The sequence below is a fragment of the Lutzomyia longipalpis genome, chromosome 3, assembly GCF_024334085.1.
Source record: "Lutzomyia longipalpis isolate SR_M1_2022 chromosome 3, ASM2433408v1".
Classification (NCBI taxonomy): Eukaryota; Metazoa; Arthropoda; class Insecta; order Diptera; family Psychodidae; genus Lutzomyia; species Lutzomyia longipalpis.
The window spans coordinates 15,948,764-15,971,941 of record NC_074709.1 but is presented as its reverse complement, the minus strand read 5'-3'; the positions used below and the strand labels follow the sequence as shown (position 1 = coordinate 15,971,941).

At 33.2% G+C, this 23,178-nt stretch overlaps 1 protein-coding gene across 2 annotated transcripts in view; it reads right to left on the bottom strand.

The window, feature by feature from the left end:
• Positions 1 to 7,497: 7,497 nt before the first annotated feature.
• Positions 7,498 to 23,178, bottom strand: part of LOC129793408 (zwei Ig domain protein zig-8-like) — a 99,268-nt gene continuing 83,587 nt past the window's right edge. For both annotated transcript variants that reach the window (XM_055833409.1, XM_055833408.1), the window contains 4 exons: positions 18,624 to 18,743; positions 18,281 to 18,380; positions 17,780 to 17,880; positions 7,498 to 8,293 (listed from right to left, as the gene is read on the bottom strand). In XM_055833409.1, coding sequence (XP_055689384.1) covers positions 8,103 to 8,293; positions 17,780 to 17,880; positions 18,281 to 18,380; positions 18,624 to 18,743 — 512 coding nt within the window. In that variant the 3' untranslated portion in view covers positions 7,498 to 8,102. The remainder of the gene's footprint in view (positions 8,294 to 17,779; positions 17,881 to 18,280; positions 18,381 to 18,623; positions 18,744 to 23,178) is intronic.

Below are 23,178 nucleotides of genomic sequence, written 5' to 3'. Positions count from 1 at the left end.
ATACCCTTCTTGCTTATTCATATAATGAGCAAAAAGAGTACATCCGAGGTTGTGTTTTCCAATACCTCACTGTATGTTTTTCTCTTCTTTGTGATTGCTGCGCTCAGGGTGAGTGGTATTAGAAAAAATTCAAAAGTTTTGGCGCGAAAATATTTTTCTCAATTATCCCGCATTTTCTTGCGAATTTTCCAGGGAAATTAGTTTTCCGGGATCAGGGGGCGACACTGAGCTGATTGGTGGCGGCAAAAACGAAAGTTTGAAGAATTCCGTAAATTGTAAAAATAAAAAGTTGTAAGCGGCGTCGGTGGCATAAACAAAATTCATTAACCAGCGAAACCTTGGAAAACTCCCAAAAATCTCTGAAATCACTTCTCTCGACCCTAAAAACTAATTCGCTTGAAACAAGAAAAGCCGGAAAATTGCGCCAGAGTGGAGATAATTAGACTTTCCCGCTGCCGCCTAAAGCTTTCGCTGCAGTAATGCGTTTTCACCGTTTTCACCATTTTCACGGTGGCAATTAGTGCAATTTTTATGTATACGCAAGATACGCCAATTGTGACTGGCTGGACAAATTAATCTATTTGATAATAGGGATCTAACTATTGCGATTAGAAGTACTTTAGTCATTAAGGTCCTATTGAACATGCAAGAGAACGCTCCAAAATACAATTCTGAAGGTACAATATAATTTTTTTTTCCTTTTTTTGTTTGAATTTTGATAACTTATAATTAATCAAACAGTCCACGTTTAAAGAGGAAAGTTAAGTGGAAGGCTTAATAGAATATTTTGATATTAAGAGAGGAGAAAGAAAAGTAAAAATTTCTTTAGTGCTTGGATGTATTTTTCTTTTTTAATATTTCATTCAATTTCCATGGGAGTTTCTGCATCAATTGAGCAATTTTTTCCTCCTCACAAGCACTTCCCACACGAGCGCCGATTTATCGTGAAGAATGGCGAAAAAAAGTATAAATTTATGTATTTCTCAAGGAGTATTATGGTTTCAGCGAGGCTGTGGAATAAAAGGAGAGAGAGCCGAGAAGTTGTACAAGAATATCCTCGCCTCTTTTATATGGAATCCTCTCGGATACCGGAATGACTTTCTTTTCTACCCCCTATCTTCCATCCTCCCTTCCTGCTCCCGGGGTAGCTAAACCTCCTTCCCTTAGTGGGCAGGCAAGGAATAGTTTCTATTACACTTATTTTATTTACTTCTTGAAAAATTATTAAAAACTTCCTCTCCAACCGCTGCGCATTGTTCCACCCCCAGGGCTCATCGCCCAAATTGAGAGGGTTAGGTGGTGGTTGGAGTATAGTAGTATGTGTATGTGTAGGGGTGGCGGAGAAATGGGAAAACTTTTTCTTGATTTAATTTATCTTATTTTCTCTCTCTCGAATAATGAAAAATGGAAACCAACGCCGGGGGAGTGAGTTTTTTTTATTCAACATCCATTTCTTCCAAGGTTTTTCTTTTTCTTCCTCCAAGATGGTATATTTTTTTTTCTTGTATATATTTTATCTTGAATGTTTCAACTCCTTCTGCAAAAGTTTTCGCACACACACAATAAATGTGGCAATTTTCGTCTCTCACTATTTTATTCGACAATCCTCAATTGCAATGGGATTTTCCGGGGGGAATTTTATTCGCGTGCTGAGACAAAGTTGGATTACTGCACTATGTTAATTTGTGGTTGATATCTGGTGCTTTACTCTTTTTTTCATTCACTGCTGCGAAAAGTATGTTCTTGTCTGCTCTTGAGTCTTCAAGTGCTAAAGGACTGATCCATTTTATTTTCAAGTACACTTTTATGAACATTAGCATTAAAGTGGGGCAAAGTAAAAAGGATCAGTTCGTATTTTCTTTTATTTTGAGATGTTATGATATACAAAAGAAAATCTACGTAAATACTTTATCTATACCAAATTTTGTTGCATATAAAAGAACTTGATAATGTGCAGAAAATTGTGTTTTTTTACTTTTAAATTTTACAACATCATGAATTTTTGCACAAATAAAAACACAGCAAAAATATTTAAAAATATTTTCTTTTAAATATATTACAATCGTATAAAAATTTAAAATAAAAGAATAATTTTTATACAAGCCACATGAAGTAAATCAGAATCTCAAAATTTTTTTGAGATAAAAAGATGTCCAAGAGAAAACGTTGAAAATTAGCATGATCTTTTCTTAGGTTAGGTATGTATAAGCCTACATACATACAAATGGTATAAAGGACGCACATGTAGCAAATAGGAAAAGTTTCCGATCTTCTTGCAACCGACTCAACTCACGTTTAATTTCGCCTCAAAAGTGCTGAATGGAATGAAAGTTGAATGAGAATGGGTGGGTTTATGCAATGTTATTGTTGAGAAAATGCATAATATCTCATGAGATAATGTAGGTATATATAGTTTTTGAGTTCCGCAGCAATTATTTCCCGTCATCCATTTGCAACGGGAAGTTCGTTTTGTGTTAGGAAATGCTTTTAGGGATTAGAATTTTCCTCTTTCCCAACAAAATCTTCCACAATACTGTTTTTTGGTGGTGACAATTCCTCATCTCAAAATTTCCATATAAAATGCAAAAAGCAGCGAGAAAAAAGCTATGAAACATTTTTACTTTCATCTCAGTCAAAAAACTTTTAAACATTCATTTTTTGTTGGGTGTTTGCTATTAGAAAATTTTCATGAAATTTATATTCAATAGATCGATTTTCATGCATAAGGAAATATAATTTCAACCTTTTTAATCAAATATCTTTTAATTTTTAATCTCAAGAGTCAAATTTTTAAAATATTATTTTATTTAAATTCAGTATAAGTTATTTCCAAGAAAAATCCTAGAAAATAAGTTTGATTTGCCCTAGAATAATAATTTAGCATTAATCTAAGTAAAATTTAAATATATAAAAAAGTAGAATTTAAGCGTCTTAGCGATTATTCTTAATTTTTTTCTTTATGTATACTTCAAATAGTCGACGTTACATTAAAGTTTCTAAAATAGTGTCCAAAAAAATCTGATTTTTGAATTAAAAATACAATATACCTACCTCTTTGCTGCATATGTGGAATAATAAAACGAAACCAGAATATATATTAGTTTCGAAAATAGAATATAAATTCATTTTCCCAAAGACATATAAAAAAAAATTAAAAAAAAAAGTTTTAAAGCAGAAAATTTTCTAAAAGATAATTCTCATGGCAAATGAAAAAAAATTCTTTGCGCCCTAATATCCTCAGCTTGTTTTTACTTTTTACAAAGACGGAAAAATAACATTTTTATACAGAATTATTTAAGTATTTCCCAGGGGGGCAATAACTATTGCGATCATGGTTCAGTTGCTTGCGCTCAATCTTGCGATCTTGCGATCACTCCATACATTTTTGCGATCACACTTGCGATCTTGCGATCACTCCATACATTTTTGCGCTCACAATTGCGATCTTGCGATCACTCCATACATTTTTGCGCTCACACTTGCGATCTTGCAATCACTCCATACATTTTTGCGCTCACACTTGCGATCTTGCGATCACTCCATACATTTTTGCGCTCACACTTGCGATCTTGCGTTCATCCATAAATTTTCGCATTCATTCTTTATTTTATATACAATATATACAATTGCAATTACATTTCCATACAAAATTTTTGGTAGATTTTTTTCTATATTCACTCACTGACCATGTGTGAACAAGATAGATTTATGGAGACAAATACATTTTTTAATCCCTTGACCAAAACTATGAGAGTGAGGGGTGCTTCCGTGCATGGTTCTCTCACTCGAATTTATAAGGCAAATACTTTTAATACAAATTATAAAGGAAATTGGCTCCCACCAGTCTAATTTTCTTGTAAAAAAAATGTTCATAAGGTGCTCAGGTGAAAGCAATATTAATAGTCATCAAGGATCATTGAAAATTAGGCATAAAAATAGTGTCATTTTGTGTACGGTATTTATGTGTGTGTGTGTGTGCTGCTTCTCTCTTCGGGCACCCGTGCACGCCTGTGTGAAAGTCTTATGCCTCCTGAGATTGCTCTCAGGTAGCAGCCGTAGCAGCACACGTTTTGCAGGCTTGATTTTTATTTCAAAGGTCTCGAGATCGAATACATAAACCTTATTATTTTTTTCCTAATATATTTTTTTCGAACTAATTCTTTATACTTTGTCTCTTATTTATCCGTTAGGATGATATGAAGTAAATTTATAAAGCAAGGTTTCTGAGTTAAGAGCTTGTATTGACTTAAAATTATCACCAAATTTTCTTCATAGGGTATAGAAAACGTGTACCAGGTATTTTTTCCTACGGAGCATCAGTTTAGTAAATAAAATTTATTAGGTTTTATTATAGAAAAATCATTTTAGGAGAAAAAAAAAATCCTCGAGAGAAACGCAAGAGAGAGAATTTACGTATTGATCACGCGGTATGCGCGCGCAGCCAATCAGAGCGTTCATCAGCTGCGTGTGCACTTCCAACGTACCAAAGCACTTTGCGCACTGCTCGCAAAAGTTGATAATAGACAATTTCGAGAATTTTATAACAAAATTTTGCTATTTTAATAAATAAAATATTGTTACCTATTTAATAGTAGGATTAATATTCTATTTTTTTTTGAAAAATTTAATAATTTAAATTAGGTTGAGAGTAATATTATGTACATAATATTATTAAAAGCAAAATTCGTTAAATAATAAAATGTGTTTAATTTTAATAAAGGATTTTATTATATATATTATATTCCGCACATTACATTGATATAAAATCCTTAGAATATTGAATTTCATTTTATACAATAGCTCAGGTCGATTAAATGCAATAGTAATTACATAATGTAAAGACCTGCATTTTACTACTCACTCACACAAGATGTTGGAACAGATCTCTTTCTCTCTACCTCATAATGTCATACTCGGCTATACTCTTCAGACTCATGTAATAAACAAGAAGAGAAGATACTACGAGAGTGACACAACTTTAGTAAGTGAGAAAAACGTGAGTACCTATGCACCTCATTTATTGTACATTGTACTTACAACTGATTGTAAAATAATTTTTACAACAATTTTTAAGATATTGAATTGGATTAATAGGCAAAAATAAAGCATTTCGAGTTTATGCATTTTTTTGTTGCAAAAATTTTCAAAATTTTCTTTTTGATAGAAAAAAATTTAATTTTCAAAAACTCTCTTGTTTTTTTTTATTAAATATTTTTTAACTATTAGCAGTGCTTATAATTTTTTTGCCGTATTTATCAAGCCCTAATATAATGTAATTAAGTTCTATATATACCTATACTCAAATCTTCGTCGTATTTTATGCTCTCTGTATCATATTTATTTAGTTGTTAGTAAATGAGGTCTATAGGTACTCACGTTTTTTGCAGTTACTAAAATGATTTCGCTCTTGTATGTAGGCATGCTCAAGAGGGTTTTTGAAAATTAATTTTTTTTCTATCAAGAAGAAAATTTTGAAAATTTTTGCAACAAAAAAATGCATAAACTCGAAATGCTTTATTTTTGCCTATTAATCCAATTCAATATCTTAAAAATTGTTGTAAAAATTATTTTACAATCAGTTGTAAGTACAATGTACAATAAATGAGGTGCATAGGTACTCACGTTTTTCTCACTTACTAAAGTTGTGTCACTCTCGTAGTATCTTCTCTTCTTGTTTATTACATGAGTCTGAAGAGTATAGCCGAGTATGACATTATGAGGTAGAGAGAAAGAGATCTGTTCCAACATCTTGTGTGAGTGAGTAGTAAAATGCAGGTCTTTACATTATGTAATTACTATTGCATTTAATCGACCTGAGCTATTGTATAAAATGAAATTCAATATTCTAAGGATTTTATATCAATGTAATGTGCGGAATATAATATATATAATAAAATCCTTTATTAAAATTAAACACATTTTATTATTTAACGAATTTTGCTTTTAATAATATTATGTACATAATATTACTCTCAACCTAATTTAAATTATTAAATTTTTCAAAAAAAAATAGAATATTAATCCTACTATTAAATAGGTAACAATATTTTATTTATTAAAATAGCAAAATTTTGTTATAAAATTCTCGAAATTGTCTATTATCAACTTTTGCGAGCAGTGCGCAAAGTGCTTTGGTACGTTGGAAGTGCACACGCAGCTGATGAATGCTCTGATTGGCTGCGCGCGCATATCATGTGACACTGCTGGAAAAACTCTCTTTCTCTTGCATTTCACCGACCAACATTTCATTCTCTAAATTTTTTATGCAAAAATTTAATAATTTTTTTTTACAAGGCTTGTATGTAGTTATACCTACTTGTATAATTATATGGTATGCATTTGATTTTATTTGAAAAACTAGGAAAAACCAAGAGCGTTATGTTTTTGGGTATCATTCGCTTTCACTCATCCTTTCATGATTATACTATTTTCTTTCCTTTTCTGTCACACGACATTACTGCCGTATGACTACTCGCTCGGACTTGTGAATTTCGGATTTATTGTCCTATTCTTCACATTTTCCGCCTTTTTGAACAAATTTTCTATTTTTTTATGCACCAACATGTTTTTATTTCTACAAGAAAACAGTACCAGTGTATGTTAGAAGTGGAAAACTCAGAGTTTATTTACGCATTTTTCACTTTTCATGAAAAAGAAAAATATCCCCAAATATTCAAAAAAAAAAAAAAAAGAATTATGGAAAAAATGCTTATTTTGGCGGCAAATGTGATAAGGATCAAAGATCTGAAGTTCACAAGTCGGAGTGAGACAGCATGAAATAAAAAAATGTCGTAAATATATGACAAAAAAGAGGGAAATAAGATATATGTATGTACATAAGACACATAAGACAAAAAGAGAAGGAATGATATGTGAAAATCTTGCTATCTCTTCTGCGTTCACTTGCGATCTTGCGATCACTCCATACATTTTTGCGGTCACACTTGCGATCTTGCGATCACTCCATACATTTTTGCGGTCACACTTGCGATCTTGCGATCACTCCATACATTTTTGCGCTCACACTTGCGATCTTGCGATCACTCCATACATTTTTGCGGTCACACTTGCGATCTTGCGATCACTTGCGTTCACTCCATATAAAGATCGCAAATCTTGCGTTCATGGTTCACCTTAGGCCATAGTTATTGCCCCCCTGGTATTTCCTCACAAACACGAATGACTTGCTGACAATTTACTTAGGTACACAGAATTTATTTCATGAGATATATTTTGCTAATAATGGGCCTTATTCAGCGTCCAAGAAACCCATGAAAATCGTTTGAAATCTTGAAATTTCAGTAATTTCAAGATTTGTTGAAAAAAAAATTAGTTTTTCATTTGGTTTCAAAAAATTGCTTCTCAATCAGAAATTATATTACACAAAAATAAATTATTTAACGACAGAATAAAGTAAGAATGTTTGAGAATAGAAACATTTGCTTGTAGAATTAAATGATTTTCTTAGAATAATGAGAAAACAATTTGCATACAGAATTACTTTCTTACAGGATTTATTCAGTTTCTCACAAAATTATACATAATCTTTTCCAGGAAATGAAATGATTTTTAAGAGATTAGAATAATTTGAGTAATTTTGATTTCTTTGCTTAACAGAAAGGAATACAAAAAGAATAAAATACCTACAACTTTCTTCCTTACTTTTTGCTTCTGGCCATGAAATGCCCATTAATAATAATAAAACATATTTTATTTCCTTTTTTTTTTTGTTATAATAAATTCTCTTGAAACTGAAGCTCTTCTCGGAATGTATTTTATGCATCTACTCCCTAGCTTCGTAATATGACTTCAATTTAATGTGTGTTTTTCTATAGTAAAAATGTGATGAGCCAAATTTTTCTTTGTCAACTTCCCTTTGCGGAGTATGGAAGAAAAGAAGTCCAACAAGTTTCTTTTTCATATATAGCCACTTTATGCACATCCACTCTTTGGGATAATATTGAATTTTCTCAAATTGCACAGTCACACTTTGCCTCCACAACGCCGAGGATGTTGTATTGTGCCGAGGTGCCACTGCCATTCATCCGGCTGTGTGAAAGTCAAGCTGGGATGGCTAAGGGCCTTCGGCAGGGGTGAAAGTTTCATCTCGTGCCACCCCGTGGGATGTGGGAGGTTCCTGGCTGATGCAGTAGTACTGAGGAGGATGTCCAATACCCAAATATGTTGGTTGCAAATTGAACTAGAAATGTCACAGCAATAAATGCACCAATCCTCTCACGCGTCCTCATGGTCCGTTCAGCTGAGTTGTGTTGCATCGCAGCTGGATGTTCTCCTGCAGAATAGAAGAGAGAAAGTGGTTAACATTAGTGAACACACACTTCAATGGCCACAATCTTGCTCCCAGTGCAACTTGCTGATGCAGACATCACCCAAATATATGCTCATCTACGAAATACTCCCGCACTGCTGCTTCCACATATATATGTATTTTTTGTGTGAAGAGCTTCGTCCAAAAAGCTTCGCATCTAAAACTTTTCACTTTAAAATTCAGTTAACCATTATCCTCTTTTGTAAGAATTAATTTCAGTATCAACTATATATTACTTTCTCTTGGATGATGAACATCCTAAATCATTCCCAGTGTGATAAATTTCCCTTTTCATTAATTTCATTTATTTTCCTTTTTGGAAATTAAGGACTTTTCGGATGTAAACTCACAGAAGATTGTTCCCAATTAAAATCCATATATTTATTTTCATTATCTTCTACCAATGCAAAGCTTTCGGAAATTATTTTCATCATTTTCTCCCATTTTATTCAAACATCTACATAAATTTCTCCTTCCTCTTCCACAGAAAGTTGTAGTTGAAAAGGAAAAAAATAATAAAATTTCGCGGAAAGTTGAATGCTTCTGACAAACTTTTCTTACACTGCATTTGCATTTGTCACGATAAAATTTTCAGAATGAGAAAAAGAAAATATACGAATGACACGAAGAAGGTTCTTTTTCTTTAAATGTATATTTGCTTTCTTAAAAGGAAATTTCTATTTATATTCTATATAATATATATTAGGCAATGAATCCGCAGATGTCCCAGAAGGAAACTAGTTTGTGAATTGATGCAATTAGATGGTTGTTGAAGAAGTTTTTTCTCACAGTTAATTCTCTATTTTTCGTATTTTATATTTGTGATGAGTTCTTCTATGTTACGGAAAAATACCATTTGGGATATTTTTAATTCAGTATACTTACACGATTAGGGGTAGTTCTTAAAAATATTTTTTGAAAACTTAATTCACTTAATTCTACCGGAAATTAGGTAATTGCAAAACAAGAAAAAACCGAATTACAACAACATAAGAAAGTGCTTCATAAAAGGCCCTGTATACCTTACCATGAATATATCTTTCAGTTTTTGTGTACTTAATACAAATTCATCTTATTATTTCAAGATGAATATTCTTGTAATTAACTCTTTTAATTCTTTTTTCAACTAAATAAGAAAATGCGCTTTCAAAGAAAAGAAAAACTGTTTTGGAAGGAATGACTTTGGCGTGCGTGCAGAAAGCTTTTCGTTTTCTTTTCTCCTAACACGCTCAATTGTAAAAAAAACCTTTTTCTTTGTTGTTTATCCCTTATTTATGCCCCTTTGGGGGAAAGTAAAATAATGATATTCATTATATTTTCTCTGTCGTGGCAGTGCTGAAGATGGAACTTTTCACTAGGATAGTGCTGGAAACTGAGGCGCCTCTCCCTGAAGGAGCGACACACCATCTCCATTGTGATACAAAAGAATGGTGTTGTGGCGGGAATGTTTAGAGAATATAAGCATTATAGGAGGAAGCATCTAAGCACCATAAATCCCCAGAGACAATAAAAGGACTATGGCGCCACGGTTAGGGTGTGTGTGTAGGCAAAAAGTGGCGGGAAAGACTAAATTATTGTGGTGTAAATAAATTTTTAAGTTTTCTCGCCCCAAAATTCCCACTGGGCCGAAAGGGGGTGAAATTGAGAAATATGAATCTTGCGGTGCAAAATGTCTCACCCAAAAGCATAAACACTTCCTCGCAAAGAACGTTGGAATCTCACTCTTTGGCGGAAAGGGCATGGGAATTTTCTGCAAGTTTTTCTCTTTCTAACAAGATGCTCGGAATGAGTGGATGGAGGAAGCATATTTTCAATATTTACGACAAACTTATTCAAATCTTGATCCACGGGATAAAATATGAGCATAAGTCTACTCAAAAACTGTGGTTGCTTCTATATAACGAATATTTAAAATTCACAGACATTTTGCGAACTGGCTGGAAGCTTTTCACTTCATTTTAACCATAAAGACAAATATATGGAATTTATATTTCAATCCATTTTTTTTATATAAAATTTTGTATTTGCAAAACTGATTTGATTTTATTAAACTGTTATGCCAAAATATCTATCCACAATTTCTTGGAAGTATTTTTATGATGATCACCACTTCTTATGTTTTTTTCACAGTCATTTATTTGCCATTAAAATTCCTTCCCAAACTCTTTTGAATAATTTCCCAACCACCGTACCAGTTTTCACCGATTATTTTTCAGTCCTGAAAATTGCGTCAGTACTTCTCCTTCCCCGCGAAGGCGCTTCAACCCCATCCGCTAGGACATAGCCTTTTTTATGGCCACTGATTTCAATTCTATTCCTCCCGAAAAATCATCAATCATGTGTTATTTTTCATGGCGCGCGGACAAGCCAAGCCGCACGCCGAAAAAAATCCTATTGCAAAATGATATGAAAGTTACCTAAAGCTTTAGTCAAATTTTTGGGGTTGTTGATGGTGAGAAAATTGCGCTGTTCCCCCCGTACCATTTGCTTTTCTATCTTGCGCGTCCGAATCAGAAATAAATGAGATTTTAATCTGTTCACCAGGCGCCTCCATTGACGATGTTACTGATTGGAGCTAACACTGTAAACTCTTTGGAGGAAAAATCACCATACATTCCCCCGGCAGAAATTAATTTATTGAACAGTCATCAAGGATGATAGCATTGTTGTACGCACAACACATACAAATGCTCCTCGAGATTTTTCTTATCACCAGAACGCTTTTCACTCTCACTCTCTTCAAGTTTCTTCGCGCATGTAGTATAAATAATGGAGTTGAATTTTTCATTGAGAAGAGTAGGATAAAAAAAGCAAAACGGTATAGCATCAAAAGAGTTCAAAATAGGAGTTAATCCTTTAGAGGGCAATCAAGTTCCCTGAACACTCAAAATAATTAACTTCTCCTCAACTTCTAAGGATGTCTTCTTCAATAGCGAAGAAATGGAACAACGCTACGAAATTTAAAGGTATGAAAAAATGTATCTCAATAGAGAAGTAATTTTTATTTATGAAGATGAAAATTATATAACAGATTATAATATTTCAATGTTTTTTTTTTTTCAAAAAAGAGAATTAGACAATTTTTTTTTTTAAAAAATCTTAAAAATTCGACATAAGTGTTTTAAGGGAATTTAATTTTACTCTTAAAGCTCTTTCAGTACATATGAGTAAAACGATTGAAATAAAAACTATTTGTTTGCTAAAAAATTGATTCAAGCCATACTTCCTAAGGACAATATGTAAGTTTTTAATTTTTCTGTAGGAGACGTTTTTTTTGCCTTGCTGTAAATGATTTCAAGTTTTATAAACGACAAACTTGGGCCATATTGTTGGTGGTTTTTCGGCACAATGAAGCCAAGCTGTTTTGGAGGGAGATTACTGAGAGTTTGGGCAGGAGAGGCCCACATGGTCTCTTCCAGCATGGAAAACGTTTGGAAAATATTTTCATTTAAGTTCCGGAAATTGTTGTGCTATGATATGCAGAGGCGTATTGGGGGTGATGGGAGAAAAAGACAAGATGTGTAACGTATATAAAAAATGGGCCAGAGTACGTAGAGAAATGTTAGTCATCGTCTTCTGATGGATTATTTCCGCTGTGGAACATTTTTTTAGTGGGCGGAAAGGCGGCACGAGGACCAGGAGATTGCGATGCGGATAAAATTGCGAGGATAATTCTATTTGTGCACCACGAGAGACTTTTCTCACAAGCCCATCCCCCAGGATTTATTCTTGTATTACACCCATTACACCACACCATTATATTCTACCTCCTCGTTGTGTGTAGTGCAATTTGGTTGGGATTTTGTGATGTCCTCCATGGTGTGAATGTTAATTCATCTTCATGCCAAATTGGGTGAAAGTGTGTAACAAATGTAGTCCGAGGCCACTTTCTCTCATGCTCCACTACCAGCCAATTCCTCGATTGACATATAAATCAAATTCCCCAGTGGCATACGTGAGTATACAGACCATGTTGTCCATTTGTCTTCTCAACTCCAGAGAAGTAAACTTGCACAACTTTCCAAGACTTTGGGTGTGTTTTTCTTTTCTTGATCAGGGTTTTCATTCCAACTATAAGGGCTCACAAGAAGGAGGTTTTGCTCAGAATTTTATTTTCTCAGATCCTTATTTTTGTTATTTAATAAAATTCTGAAGTAGAAACATGGGAATTAAAATAAATGATAATATTAACTCTCTTTGAGTGCCTTCTTGGAAGATGTAATTAAATAAAAAAATCGAGACTATTCTAAGTTCCAATAAATATATCTTTTTTTTTAGAATTTCCTTTTCTGTATCTATATAGTTCACGTAGTGGAAAAAATTAACTTTAAAAGGAGGTCTTGTTTAGCACCAAAAACGATTGATGAAATTATTTTAGATTATTCAGCATAAGTAATTATTTTTCAACTTAAACAATATTAACATATAAGCATACGATTAAAGCAAATTAAATCTTCTCTCTTGGGTTATTTTGGGTAATTTCCTTAAAAAAAAAACAATTTTTTGTCAAACGGCGAAATATTTTTTTTTAACAAATTTTTTTTCGGAATATCTTTAATAGGTATACAAACTTGTATAAAAGCATCCAATTAAAACTATTTTTTTAGATCTTCTCATCAAATTATACTAAAAAAAATACAAATCATCTCTCCACGAAGAGCTAATCATATTAAGAATTTAAATATGTATTACATATAGAGGAAATGACAAAATATTCAACATTAACAACTTCTGGCATCAAAATGTATGTATACTACAGAATAATTGTATAATCTTTTATTTAATCCAGAAGCTCGAGGGTATCTTTCCGCGTAGTTTCCTTTTAACAATTTTCCATTGCAAGGATTTTATCTGAACTCTTATTAAAATATTATTAGAATACCTAGTGAATATTGAATTAAAAGGAATCTTTTCAATTTAATAATGTGCAGATTCTTTTCAAGTTTCTTCATTTACTTTTTTCCATTGCCTTTGTTGTGAATTTCCCACAAAATCTCTTCTTCGCTGTATATGCATCATTATAATTTAAATTTCTTGTTCTTTTTCTTTTAAAATTATACACACAAAGTCAACAGAAATGTGAGATGCTTTATTTAATGAACGAAATATTGTTTTAGACATTGTTAAGATTCCTCTGTTTTTGTATTTGCAAACTATTGGAAAATTTATTCAAAAAGAAAAGATTTTCCCTTCCAATGTACTTTAAATACTTTTGAAGTTTAAAAGCTTTCACCTGGCGCCTCCACTGAAAAGGTATTTCGCATACAATGAGCATGGTGTACGTTTCTCTCTCAAAAGGTTTACATAGTACATGTAACCCGGAATAGGATTCTGGAAGATTTCAGTACGATTTCATGGGGATTAATTTACTAAATAGCATGAGAGTTGTTTACGGTGCATATGGATACCATTTATACAGAGGATATAGAGTGCACTTCCCCATGCCAATCATTCAGAGAGTATCAAGGTATTTCACAAATTATTTTCTTTGTTAAATTTATTCTTCTTTTCTTTCTACTATAATGGAATTTATTTGACAAATTAATTTAAATATGAACTAATTATAGTACAAAAAGACAATTAATAATAAATACTTGTAAAAAAAATATTAAATAAAACGTGTGTCTGGATTATCTTGATATTTATATAAAGAACATCAAGTTAAATCTGTGGGTATTAAATCACGAAATTTGCGATACTGTGCTTATCGAATTACACACACACACATTTATAGTCTGCAATAGGTGGTCTTTTAGGGTTCACATATAGGTGATGAGATGTTACATAAAATCCATCTCCTTCTCCTCATTTATTCCTTTCCAAGTCCCCTTGTTTATGGGTTCTCTGCCAGAGGGACAAATATTTACTTTGTAATATGAATCCGGCACGGGATGATTTTCCTCGCACTCGTCTTACAATCTCTGCTGAAGGATACTCCTTGCTCCGTGGCACGATAACAAGTCACATAACATACTAATTGGTGATACGATCTTGATGCTTTTTATGTGGAGCAACTTCACACATTGGCTGGGTTGCCATGTTGCGTGGGTGAGGAAGGGGGGGGGGGATGGATGAGTATGGGGTTTTATCCGGAAATACTCGAAAACATCAGCTACCTCTGGTTGTTAAATGTGTGTACATAGGTTTATGAAGCATCCGCTTCTTGTATGTGGAATTATTTGTTGAGCATTTGGGATTAAGGAAGCTTTCTGGTATGTAAAGGTGCTCAATCTGATCCTCATGAATACTTCTCGCCCACTCAAATCCAATACATTGTTTCTCATTATGTTTCCGCTGCTATTTTATTTATCTTTTGCTTGGACTGCGAAGTATTTTTTTTTCAACGCATTAATTATATAGTACGCTTAATGTGATGTGAAAAAAATTGGATTTTGATTCGGTACACACTGACATACCTTATGTATAAAAAAAGAAATAAAAAGTTTTACATACCAAAAGCTCAATGCCTTTGGCGCCAATTTTCCAGACTAATTAAATCGTGCTAGACGATGCAAAAAAACTCAGCAAAACATAAAACGATTAACCGTACGGGAATTTAATTACAAATCATGTACCTACCTAAAGTGAGTAAACAAATTGTTTGTAGAATTTAATTAAATGATTAAAAAGTCCTTTCACCTCCGTGCAACGCAAACCCCGTTTACGGTGGGTGGACTTCTACATGCTAACTCGTGACTTTTAAAAACTTTCTTGCTGAAAGAAAGCTTATAGTTCGGTTTGGTAGGTACATGATGCCACCTGTTTAAGATTAAATATCCATGAAAATACTATTGCATTTTTCTTTTCAATAATATTTACAATAAAGTTAAATGAAGAAACTCTTACACTTGTGATTAATAATAAATAGTTTTGGAAGAGTGACCGTGTTTTTCATTTTTCAGAAATATTTAAGTTTAATTAAAATTTTAAAAATGTCTTTTTTTTTTCAAAAAATATTTTAGTGTCATGTTTATGAAAATTTTTGAGGTTTAAGCTGTGTATAAATAAATCAAAATTATTTAAATTTTTTTTTTAAGAATCATTATTAAAATTTAATTCAAATGCAATCCTTATTATGTGTTCCCATTCTTTGGAAAATGTATGTACATTAAGTTTGTATGTGAATAAAGTCTGAATAATTTCCATTTGTCTCCTTAACTCCATTTATTTCATTTAAGAACTATTATTGTTGAACCCTTGCAATTTATTGCATATTTTATTAATATTTAGGTCCGCAAGAAAATTCTTAAATCATATTTTTTGGGAATTTTAATAAAAGTCCTAAAAGCTCTGTGTATAATGAATGAAAAAATATCTTCATGAAATATTGTGCTTAATGATTCTTTTAGCTGTGATTCTTTTTTTGAGATTTATAACTTTTTTTTATACAAATGGTATGACTTAAATTTTATTAAACACAGAACATTGCATTATATAGACTTTCTGTTTCATATACATATATGGAGCTTTCATGCGAAGACTTACAAACACAATGTGAAAGCTCATCGATTTCTCTTTATCTTACGTGATTCCACACAAGCTTTCCTACAGATTGGTTAAATTTGAATGACGATGGAGTGTATATTTTATGGAGTGTCGTCTTTCTATCGACTGACCACGATCGGTTTTTCTCATTCGCACAATTCTTAAGCTATGCGTTCCGATCACCCACGCCCCTAAAGGTGTGCAACAAAGTGTGGGATGTAAAATAAAATAAATTCAATTATCTTTTATGAGGGACTGAAGGAAGCCAATAAAATTTATTACCTGCGTCAGACGCCTTGTTACATCTCTTCATTCTGTGGCTATTATTTTCTCTACCTTTTGCTCACAGCCTTTGTTATACACACTGTGCACTTTTTTGTTCTTTCGCATGATGATGCGTTTATACGAGAGAGAAAAAGGGGTATGATGGGTGGAGAAGTGAAGAAAATGAATCATCCTAGCATTTTCATCTTTTTTTATTTTTTGCTTGGCCATTTCCTGGGAGAAGCTTAAAGTTTTTTTTCTCTTAATTTCCAAAGGCTTTGAAAAATATTATTTTCTATTAAATTGCATGACATTGAATTTTTTAACGGAAAACTTGTTATGTGCATTCATTCTTGATGAAATTCATAGCCAAGGGGCATTCTGCTGAAGCTGTTGCTTTTACGTTAATTTTTTCTTTTAAAATTCTTCTAGTTTGAAAATTTGACGAATTTCTTTCTTGGAAGCAACTATCTTAATCTTAGCTGAAAAGTCTGTTTGTTTGTGGCACATGAACTCCTCCTAAACGGCTGGGCCGATCGTGATGAAATTTAGTAGGGGGGTAGAGGGGGTCAATAGGAGTTTCAAGAGCTATATAGGTTTCGGCCTCCTCCCCCTTTACAGCGCCCCCACAAAAAATTGATTTTTTCCTATTTTCTACCTGCTGAAAGGTCAGATAACGGGATTCTTTTATTTAAAAACTTTTTCGGTGTACCGTATTATTCATCACCCCTACTAATATACGTCCCCCTTTTATAGCTTAAAATGGAGTTTGCTTACACGTGTTTGGGGGCTCGGGTTGACTATAGTATTATTTCATAATGATTCAAAAGATATCGCTGGTCGTATACTATGCTGTGCAAATTTTTTATTTATTTTATTTCTTAATTAAAAAATAAAAATTCTGTGAAAAATGAATATTGTAAGGATTAGCATAAAACCGGGTAAAGCGACTTCAACCCAAACTTAATGCTGACCCCCCAATTAATCAAACGTAATGTAGAATAAAGAAATAGGTAGAAATAGAAAAGACATATCAATGATCAGACGTGTATTACTCTTTCGTGATCGCAGGATTGCTTTGCTTGAGCATCATAACCTCTAGTGAGTACGAGAGAGACAACAATTTTGCTTTTCTCGTTTTTTTTTCACATGTAAAATCTTCAACATAAAGTGATTTTAGGTGTGATAACTCTATTAGAAGACTCAATTCATCTGCTTAATCTTATTTAACAACTATCACTCAAAATGTCAAATTTTAAATGTAAAAAATTATGCGCAAAATTTAGAGTCATGAAGTTAAATAAAAAAGACTAAATAAAAGAATATTATTTTATTATTATTCATATTTTTTTACTTATTTAAAGTGGTAAGAAGTTTGATTTTATTAGGCCGCCATTACCTCATTACCAATTCTTTACAAATTGGTTATTAAAAGTTAATGTAATTGTAGTTTTTTTTTACTAAATGTAATTTTTATTGTTAAACTAATCAAGACAAATATGTAAGAAAAATATTTATCCATTCCAATGGATACATAATTGAAAAATAGAGGTATTAGTTCATAGAATTATCCACTTTTCAATTGAACAGTGATTTGTCTTAAGGGTGAAAAAAATAGTTATCAAAATGCACACAGATATGTGGTGTGGAATAGCAATGGGTTAGAGCATTAAATTTGGAACAGTTCATTAAATAACTCACCGATAATTACGTGAACATAAACACTTCCGGGTTTAGCAACAGTTGTGGGCACACAAGAATAATTTCCCGTGTCACTGGGCACAGCCATTTGGATGATCAATCTGGAAGATTGAGAGGAATGTATGGTCACCGGAAGTCAGTATGTGGTGAATGAATATTTAAGGGGTAAACTGAATGGAACTTGATCAGGCAGTTTGGGAGTTGCTGATATACTCTCTGTTATAGGGGTGAGTTGTGCGAATGTTTTCGCAAGAGTTACGGGGGTGGTGATGTTGGTTGTTTGGTTGTCGCTGGTGGATTAATACGGATGGATGGGAGAGATGCTGGGGTCTTGTGTTTTAATCCCTCAAAAGAAGTGGGAAGAGAGAAAAGGGAAATGTAAAGGAGTGAATGGAATTTGCGCAGTGTGTAGGAAAAGGAGCGTGTGTGAGCTGTGTGAGGGATGATGGTGTGTTATACATGATGCTTTTCACACGACCACCATGTACACTATATATTTACCTGGAAGTCAATCCATCCACCCAATCAGAGTCTATTGTTATTCTTTGGGTTTTGTCAGCATAAACTTCATTTGCATGCGCCGCTTGCAGCAATTCAGCACCTATAGTTATTCAATTATATTGCTTTAGATTATACACTCACCCATATGTACATTTATAAGGTGTGAAGGGATGGATGGATATTTGCAAGAACACAAACTCATCAAGTTGAGTGCGTCAGCAAAGTGAGGGAGGGTTGGCGCGTATTTCAATTAAACTGATTAACTTTGCTAATTGAACAAAAACAGCAGCTGTGACACTGTGCCGCCATTTTCATTCAATTCACCTGTGCAATAGGTACTCACCTTTGTACCAAAACACATTGCCCAGATCATGTGGTCCTTGTGGGATACGGCAAACAATTCGAATGGTACTTCCCGATTTTACATACATATCAGATGGCCCCAGTACTGTTGCCCTCAGCTCTGCAAAGGAGAGTTTGGATGCCCGCACCAAGGGTGGATGTCGGTTGATTGTATATGTATATTTTCCATAAAAAGTCATCGGAAAAGAGACAGAACGAGAGAGAAAGAGTGTGAGTGGAAAAAGTGATAAAAAGTCCAAATTACAGCAATTTTGAGAGCTTTCAGATACGAGCAAATTAAAATTAAAGCAATGAAATGAGAAATTTCATTACAACTCCCACCCACTTCTGCCAAGTTGTCAAGATTTCCAGCCAGGATAGCACCCAACACTAATGGGGAGTGTAGCTTTTACTCCTGCGTTTTCACACTCCCGCGTAATTTCATTAAATGAGCGTGGAAAAAATCTACTCTCCACCCCATGCAGCACGACAGAAAAAATGAAGACATAAAAGCTCCTTCAATATTTTCATCGATAAAAATTCTCCAACACAGATACAGATTATGACGCGTTTTGACGATCATTGGGCTCAACCAGTTGTGTGAATTATCGAAAATTCTTGCATCTCTGAATATTATTAGTAAATAATTCTTTAGATTGTTTATTACCTATTTTCCCATAATTTCCCAAATGTAGACCATGTGTATGTGTATCATATGCAGAATATATTGATAATAATTTTCGGTGATGATGGAGGGTCAAGGCTTAAGAAGACAGCACAGTAAATATTAAGCATTTTACTAATCTCCATAAGCTCCCAATTTGAAATCTTTATAAAAAATAATAATAATAATAATATGTCCTCATTAACCGGCCTCTCCAATTGTAATATTTTCAAATAAAGACAATAAGATTATAGGAGAATAATAATTTTATTATTCCCTTACGAAAGCTAACTTGGAACGACCGAGTCTACAAAACTCCGGCGCGGCGTACCGATCTGCAGAGATGATAATAATAATTTATTTCTCCCTTATACATACAAGTGTTTTTGGTAGATCTGCAGATGATCTTGCGCGCCAATTTGTACATCGTATTATTGTTGTCGTAAAAACAACAATAATACCTATATATTTAATTTTTCATTGAGGTTATAATTGTAATTAATAAAAAAACAACAAAAGTTAAAAGGCAATACATAATTTACAAATAATTTTACAATACATAAGCTACATATTTTTTCATTTTATTTTACAAATCGCTGGTTGAAACAGCAAATATCGTATAAAGATAGGGATTTCTACAGCAGATACGATAATTGCTGTTGCAACAAGCGAAATATTAAATAAACTCTCCAACTACTATTTATAAAATTTTCAAAGTATATTTTTTGTACATTAATCACAAATAATTGGTAAGGTGTATTTGTGGAAAGTAGAGTACTTGTGTTTTATTTATTTTTTATTGTAAGTCCACTGAAACGTTGAACAAAAGCTTCCATATTGTAATAAATTCATTCACATGGAAGAGTCTGCTAAAAACTTTCTATCAAATATGTTTCAATTCTCCTGTACAATGGGAATGAAATGAATGGATTTATTTATCACTGTTCACACAGTTTGGGTTTTATTTATGCCACAATCATTTCAGGTTGAACATAAAAATGATTCACTTGAAAAAAAAAAGAGTTCAAAAATATGTTTGTGACATTTTGTAAAATTCAAAGATATAACGTGTGATTTTTTAAATATTTTTCAGTTTAACAATTTTTGTGCAGGATGATTTATGCTCCATGTCTAGATGAAGCTCGATGGGTGAGTTATTTTTATGTGAAGGATATAGAAAGATATTTAAACTAATAAACCATGAACTTCATTAATATATAAAGCTGAAGAGTTTGTTTGTTTGTTTGTGGCACATGAACTCCTCCTAAACGGCTGGGCCGATCCTGATGAAATTTGGTATGGGGGTAGAGGGGGCCAATACAAGTTGCAAGCGCTATATGGGATTCCGCCCCAACCCCCCTTTATAGCGCCCCCACAGAAAAATTGATTTTTTCCCATTTTCTACTTGCTGAAGGGTCAGATAACGGGATTTCTTTATTTTTAATTTTTCGGAGTATCTAACTTATTATTCATCCCCCCTACTAATACACGCCCCCCTTTTATAGCTTAAAATGGAGTTTGCTCACACGTGATTGGGGGCTCGGGTTGACTAGTATATATATTAAATCGTGTGAGAAACGAGCTTTAAATGTTTTTTTTTGTTTGTTTTATAAATCATATAAATACGACAAACTTCCATTAAAACACTTGCACATTTTTTTTCTTAGATTATCCAAATGAATACACCACAAAAAAACTTTATTTTATGAGATGTAGCTCCAGAGAAAGCTCTCAATTTCTCCATACACGCTGTAATATATTGAAGGGATTGAAGGTAAAAGTATAATTGCAGAAGGAGTTTAAGAACTTTTATTAAATGTTTCAGCATTAATATAGTTTCATTTTCATGACTAATTCACTCTCGCTTTAGAGTCTCATTGGGCAGTCTGGCATTAATTGAAAGAGCTATAAAATGGTATATGTTCATTGGTCATTAGATATACTATTTTGTAGTAAAGGTGCTGTACAAAATGGCTTTTTGCAATATAATACGTTTGTTATGAAATTACATGGTAATGAAATGTTACAGGTTGACAGTTCTATAAATGATCTCTTTAACAGTGACTTTGGTTCAACTGCTCTTTCCATTAAACAAAAGCATGATAATTTAATAAAAAAAATCCAAGAAATAAGTATATTTAGAAATGTCCCAGAAGTACTTATCGATTTTTTCTCATTATTTATCAATTTTAGTGCGGCATAAATATTTACTTTAGTTCAATTGAGGATTGGCTACTAAAAACTTACGAGCGACGGCACACTGCTTAAATTGTCTCTGAAGAGGTCCAGAGTTAGACAGATAAATCGGAGTGTGCGTAGGAGACGCTGACACGTATCCTTAAAGCTTAGGACACTCAGCTCGCACCCTTTCCCGCACTCCTTTGCTATGAAACCACGAATTAGAAAAATCTAGGACTTCAATATTGTGAAAATAATTGCTTTGAAATAAAAATTTTAATTCGAAATTTCTTTAAGAGAAAGCAACCTGATCCATATGTTATTTCGGGAAATCCATTGATCGTCCATTGAACGTTTTTTTTTGTAATTAGCAATGGATGGATTTATACAAAAATTATACATATACAACATCATTGCATAGTATTTTTCGTTAAAAAAAGGGGTTTTTATTTCAACCATTTCAACGGGATAAACCACTCAAACAATGTAAATGATTTCCCAGTAGTGGAAAGCTCTCTTTTTTTTCATACGTTAATAAGAGATATGTAAACAATTTCATTTTTGGATACGATAGCATAATCTTTTGATTGAATGTGTGTATGTATGTATATGTTTTTTTAGAGGCGAATGTACAAACAAAAGCGAAAAAGCGAATGTAAAATGAGATGAGAAGAGAAATGAGAATTTTTTCGCATTCTATTTGTGAGCTTTATTTCCATCTGTCAGGAACTTTTTTGAAAAATAAAAATAATATCAATGCAAAAGCTTTTAATGCATTTTCTATGAGGCACGATGCACAAGAGGACGGTTGTCTTTCAATTTGTGGTAGGAGAGAATAAATGTCAGCAAATATTATGCAGAAATTGTAACATATTTTTAAATATTTAGACTGTGACGGTTGCATAAAGAATAATCTTTTTGACACAGGGAGTGGAAATTTGAACGCTTTTAATGCTATTTTAAAATCAATTCAAACAATATATTTTTTTTTGTGTAAAAGCATATCCAATAACACGTTCTAACAAATGTTTCTCTCTAACGACTCAAACATATTTTAGCTGTGATTCTTTCTTCAAAGAAGCACAGCTTCTGTGTACACTCAAAAATGCAAAGTCGTCAGATCGGGCTCAAACTTGGGATGAGCACGAATTAGGGTCCCTACATTTCAAAAAACGTATGCGCCAAAAATCTTTCCGTCCGGCCGGCCGGCCGTCCGTCCGTCCGTCCGTCCGTCCGGCCGTCCGGAACCTTTTGCTAAACTACAAGAGAACGGTAATAGATAGAGACTTGCGGTCAACGGCAAAGTTTATATATCGGGTGGAAGACATCCGATTATGAAGTCAAATCCAACCCCCCACCCCCACGTCCGCCATTTTGAATAACTGTCAAATTTTGTTTTCGATATATCTCAGCCCCTGTAACAGCTAAAAATCTGAAATTTTGATATGTTGTAGGGGCCATCAAGACCTTTCCAACGATACCTCATTTTCGAAAATCGGTCAAGCCGTTTAGCCAATATGGCTGCCACAATTTTTCATCGAAAATCGGCCATAACTCGAGAACGGCTTGACCGATTTTGATCAACTCAGGCTCAAATGAAAGATATTAATGAGCCCTACAATTACTCGGAACATTGCAAGTTCAAAAAATGACCGCAAGTGGCGCTAAAATCGAAAACAAAATTTTCGATGAGTTTTCGATGAATATCTCGAGC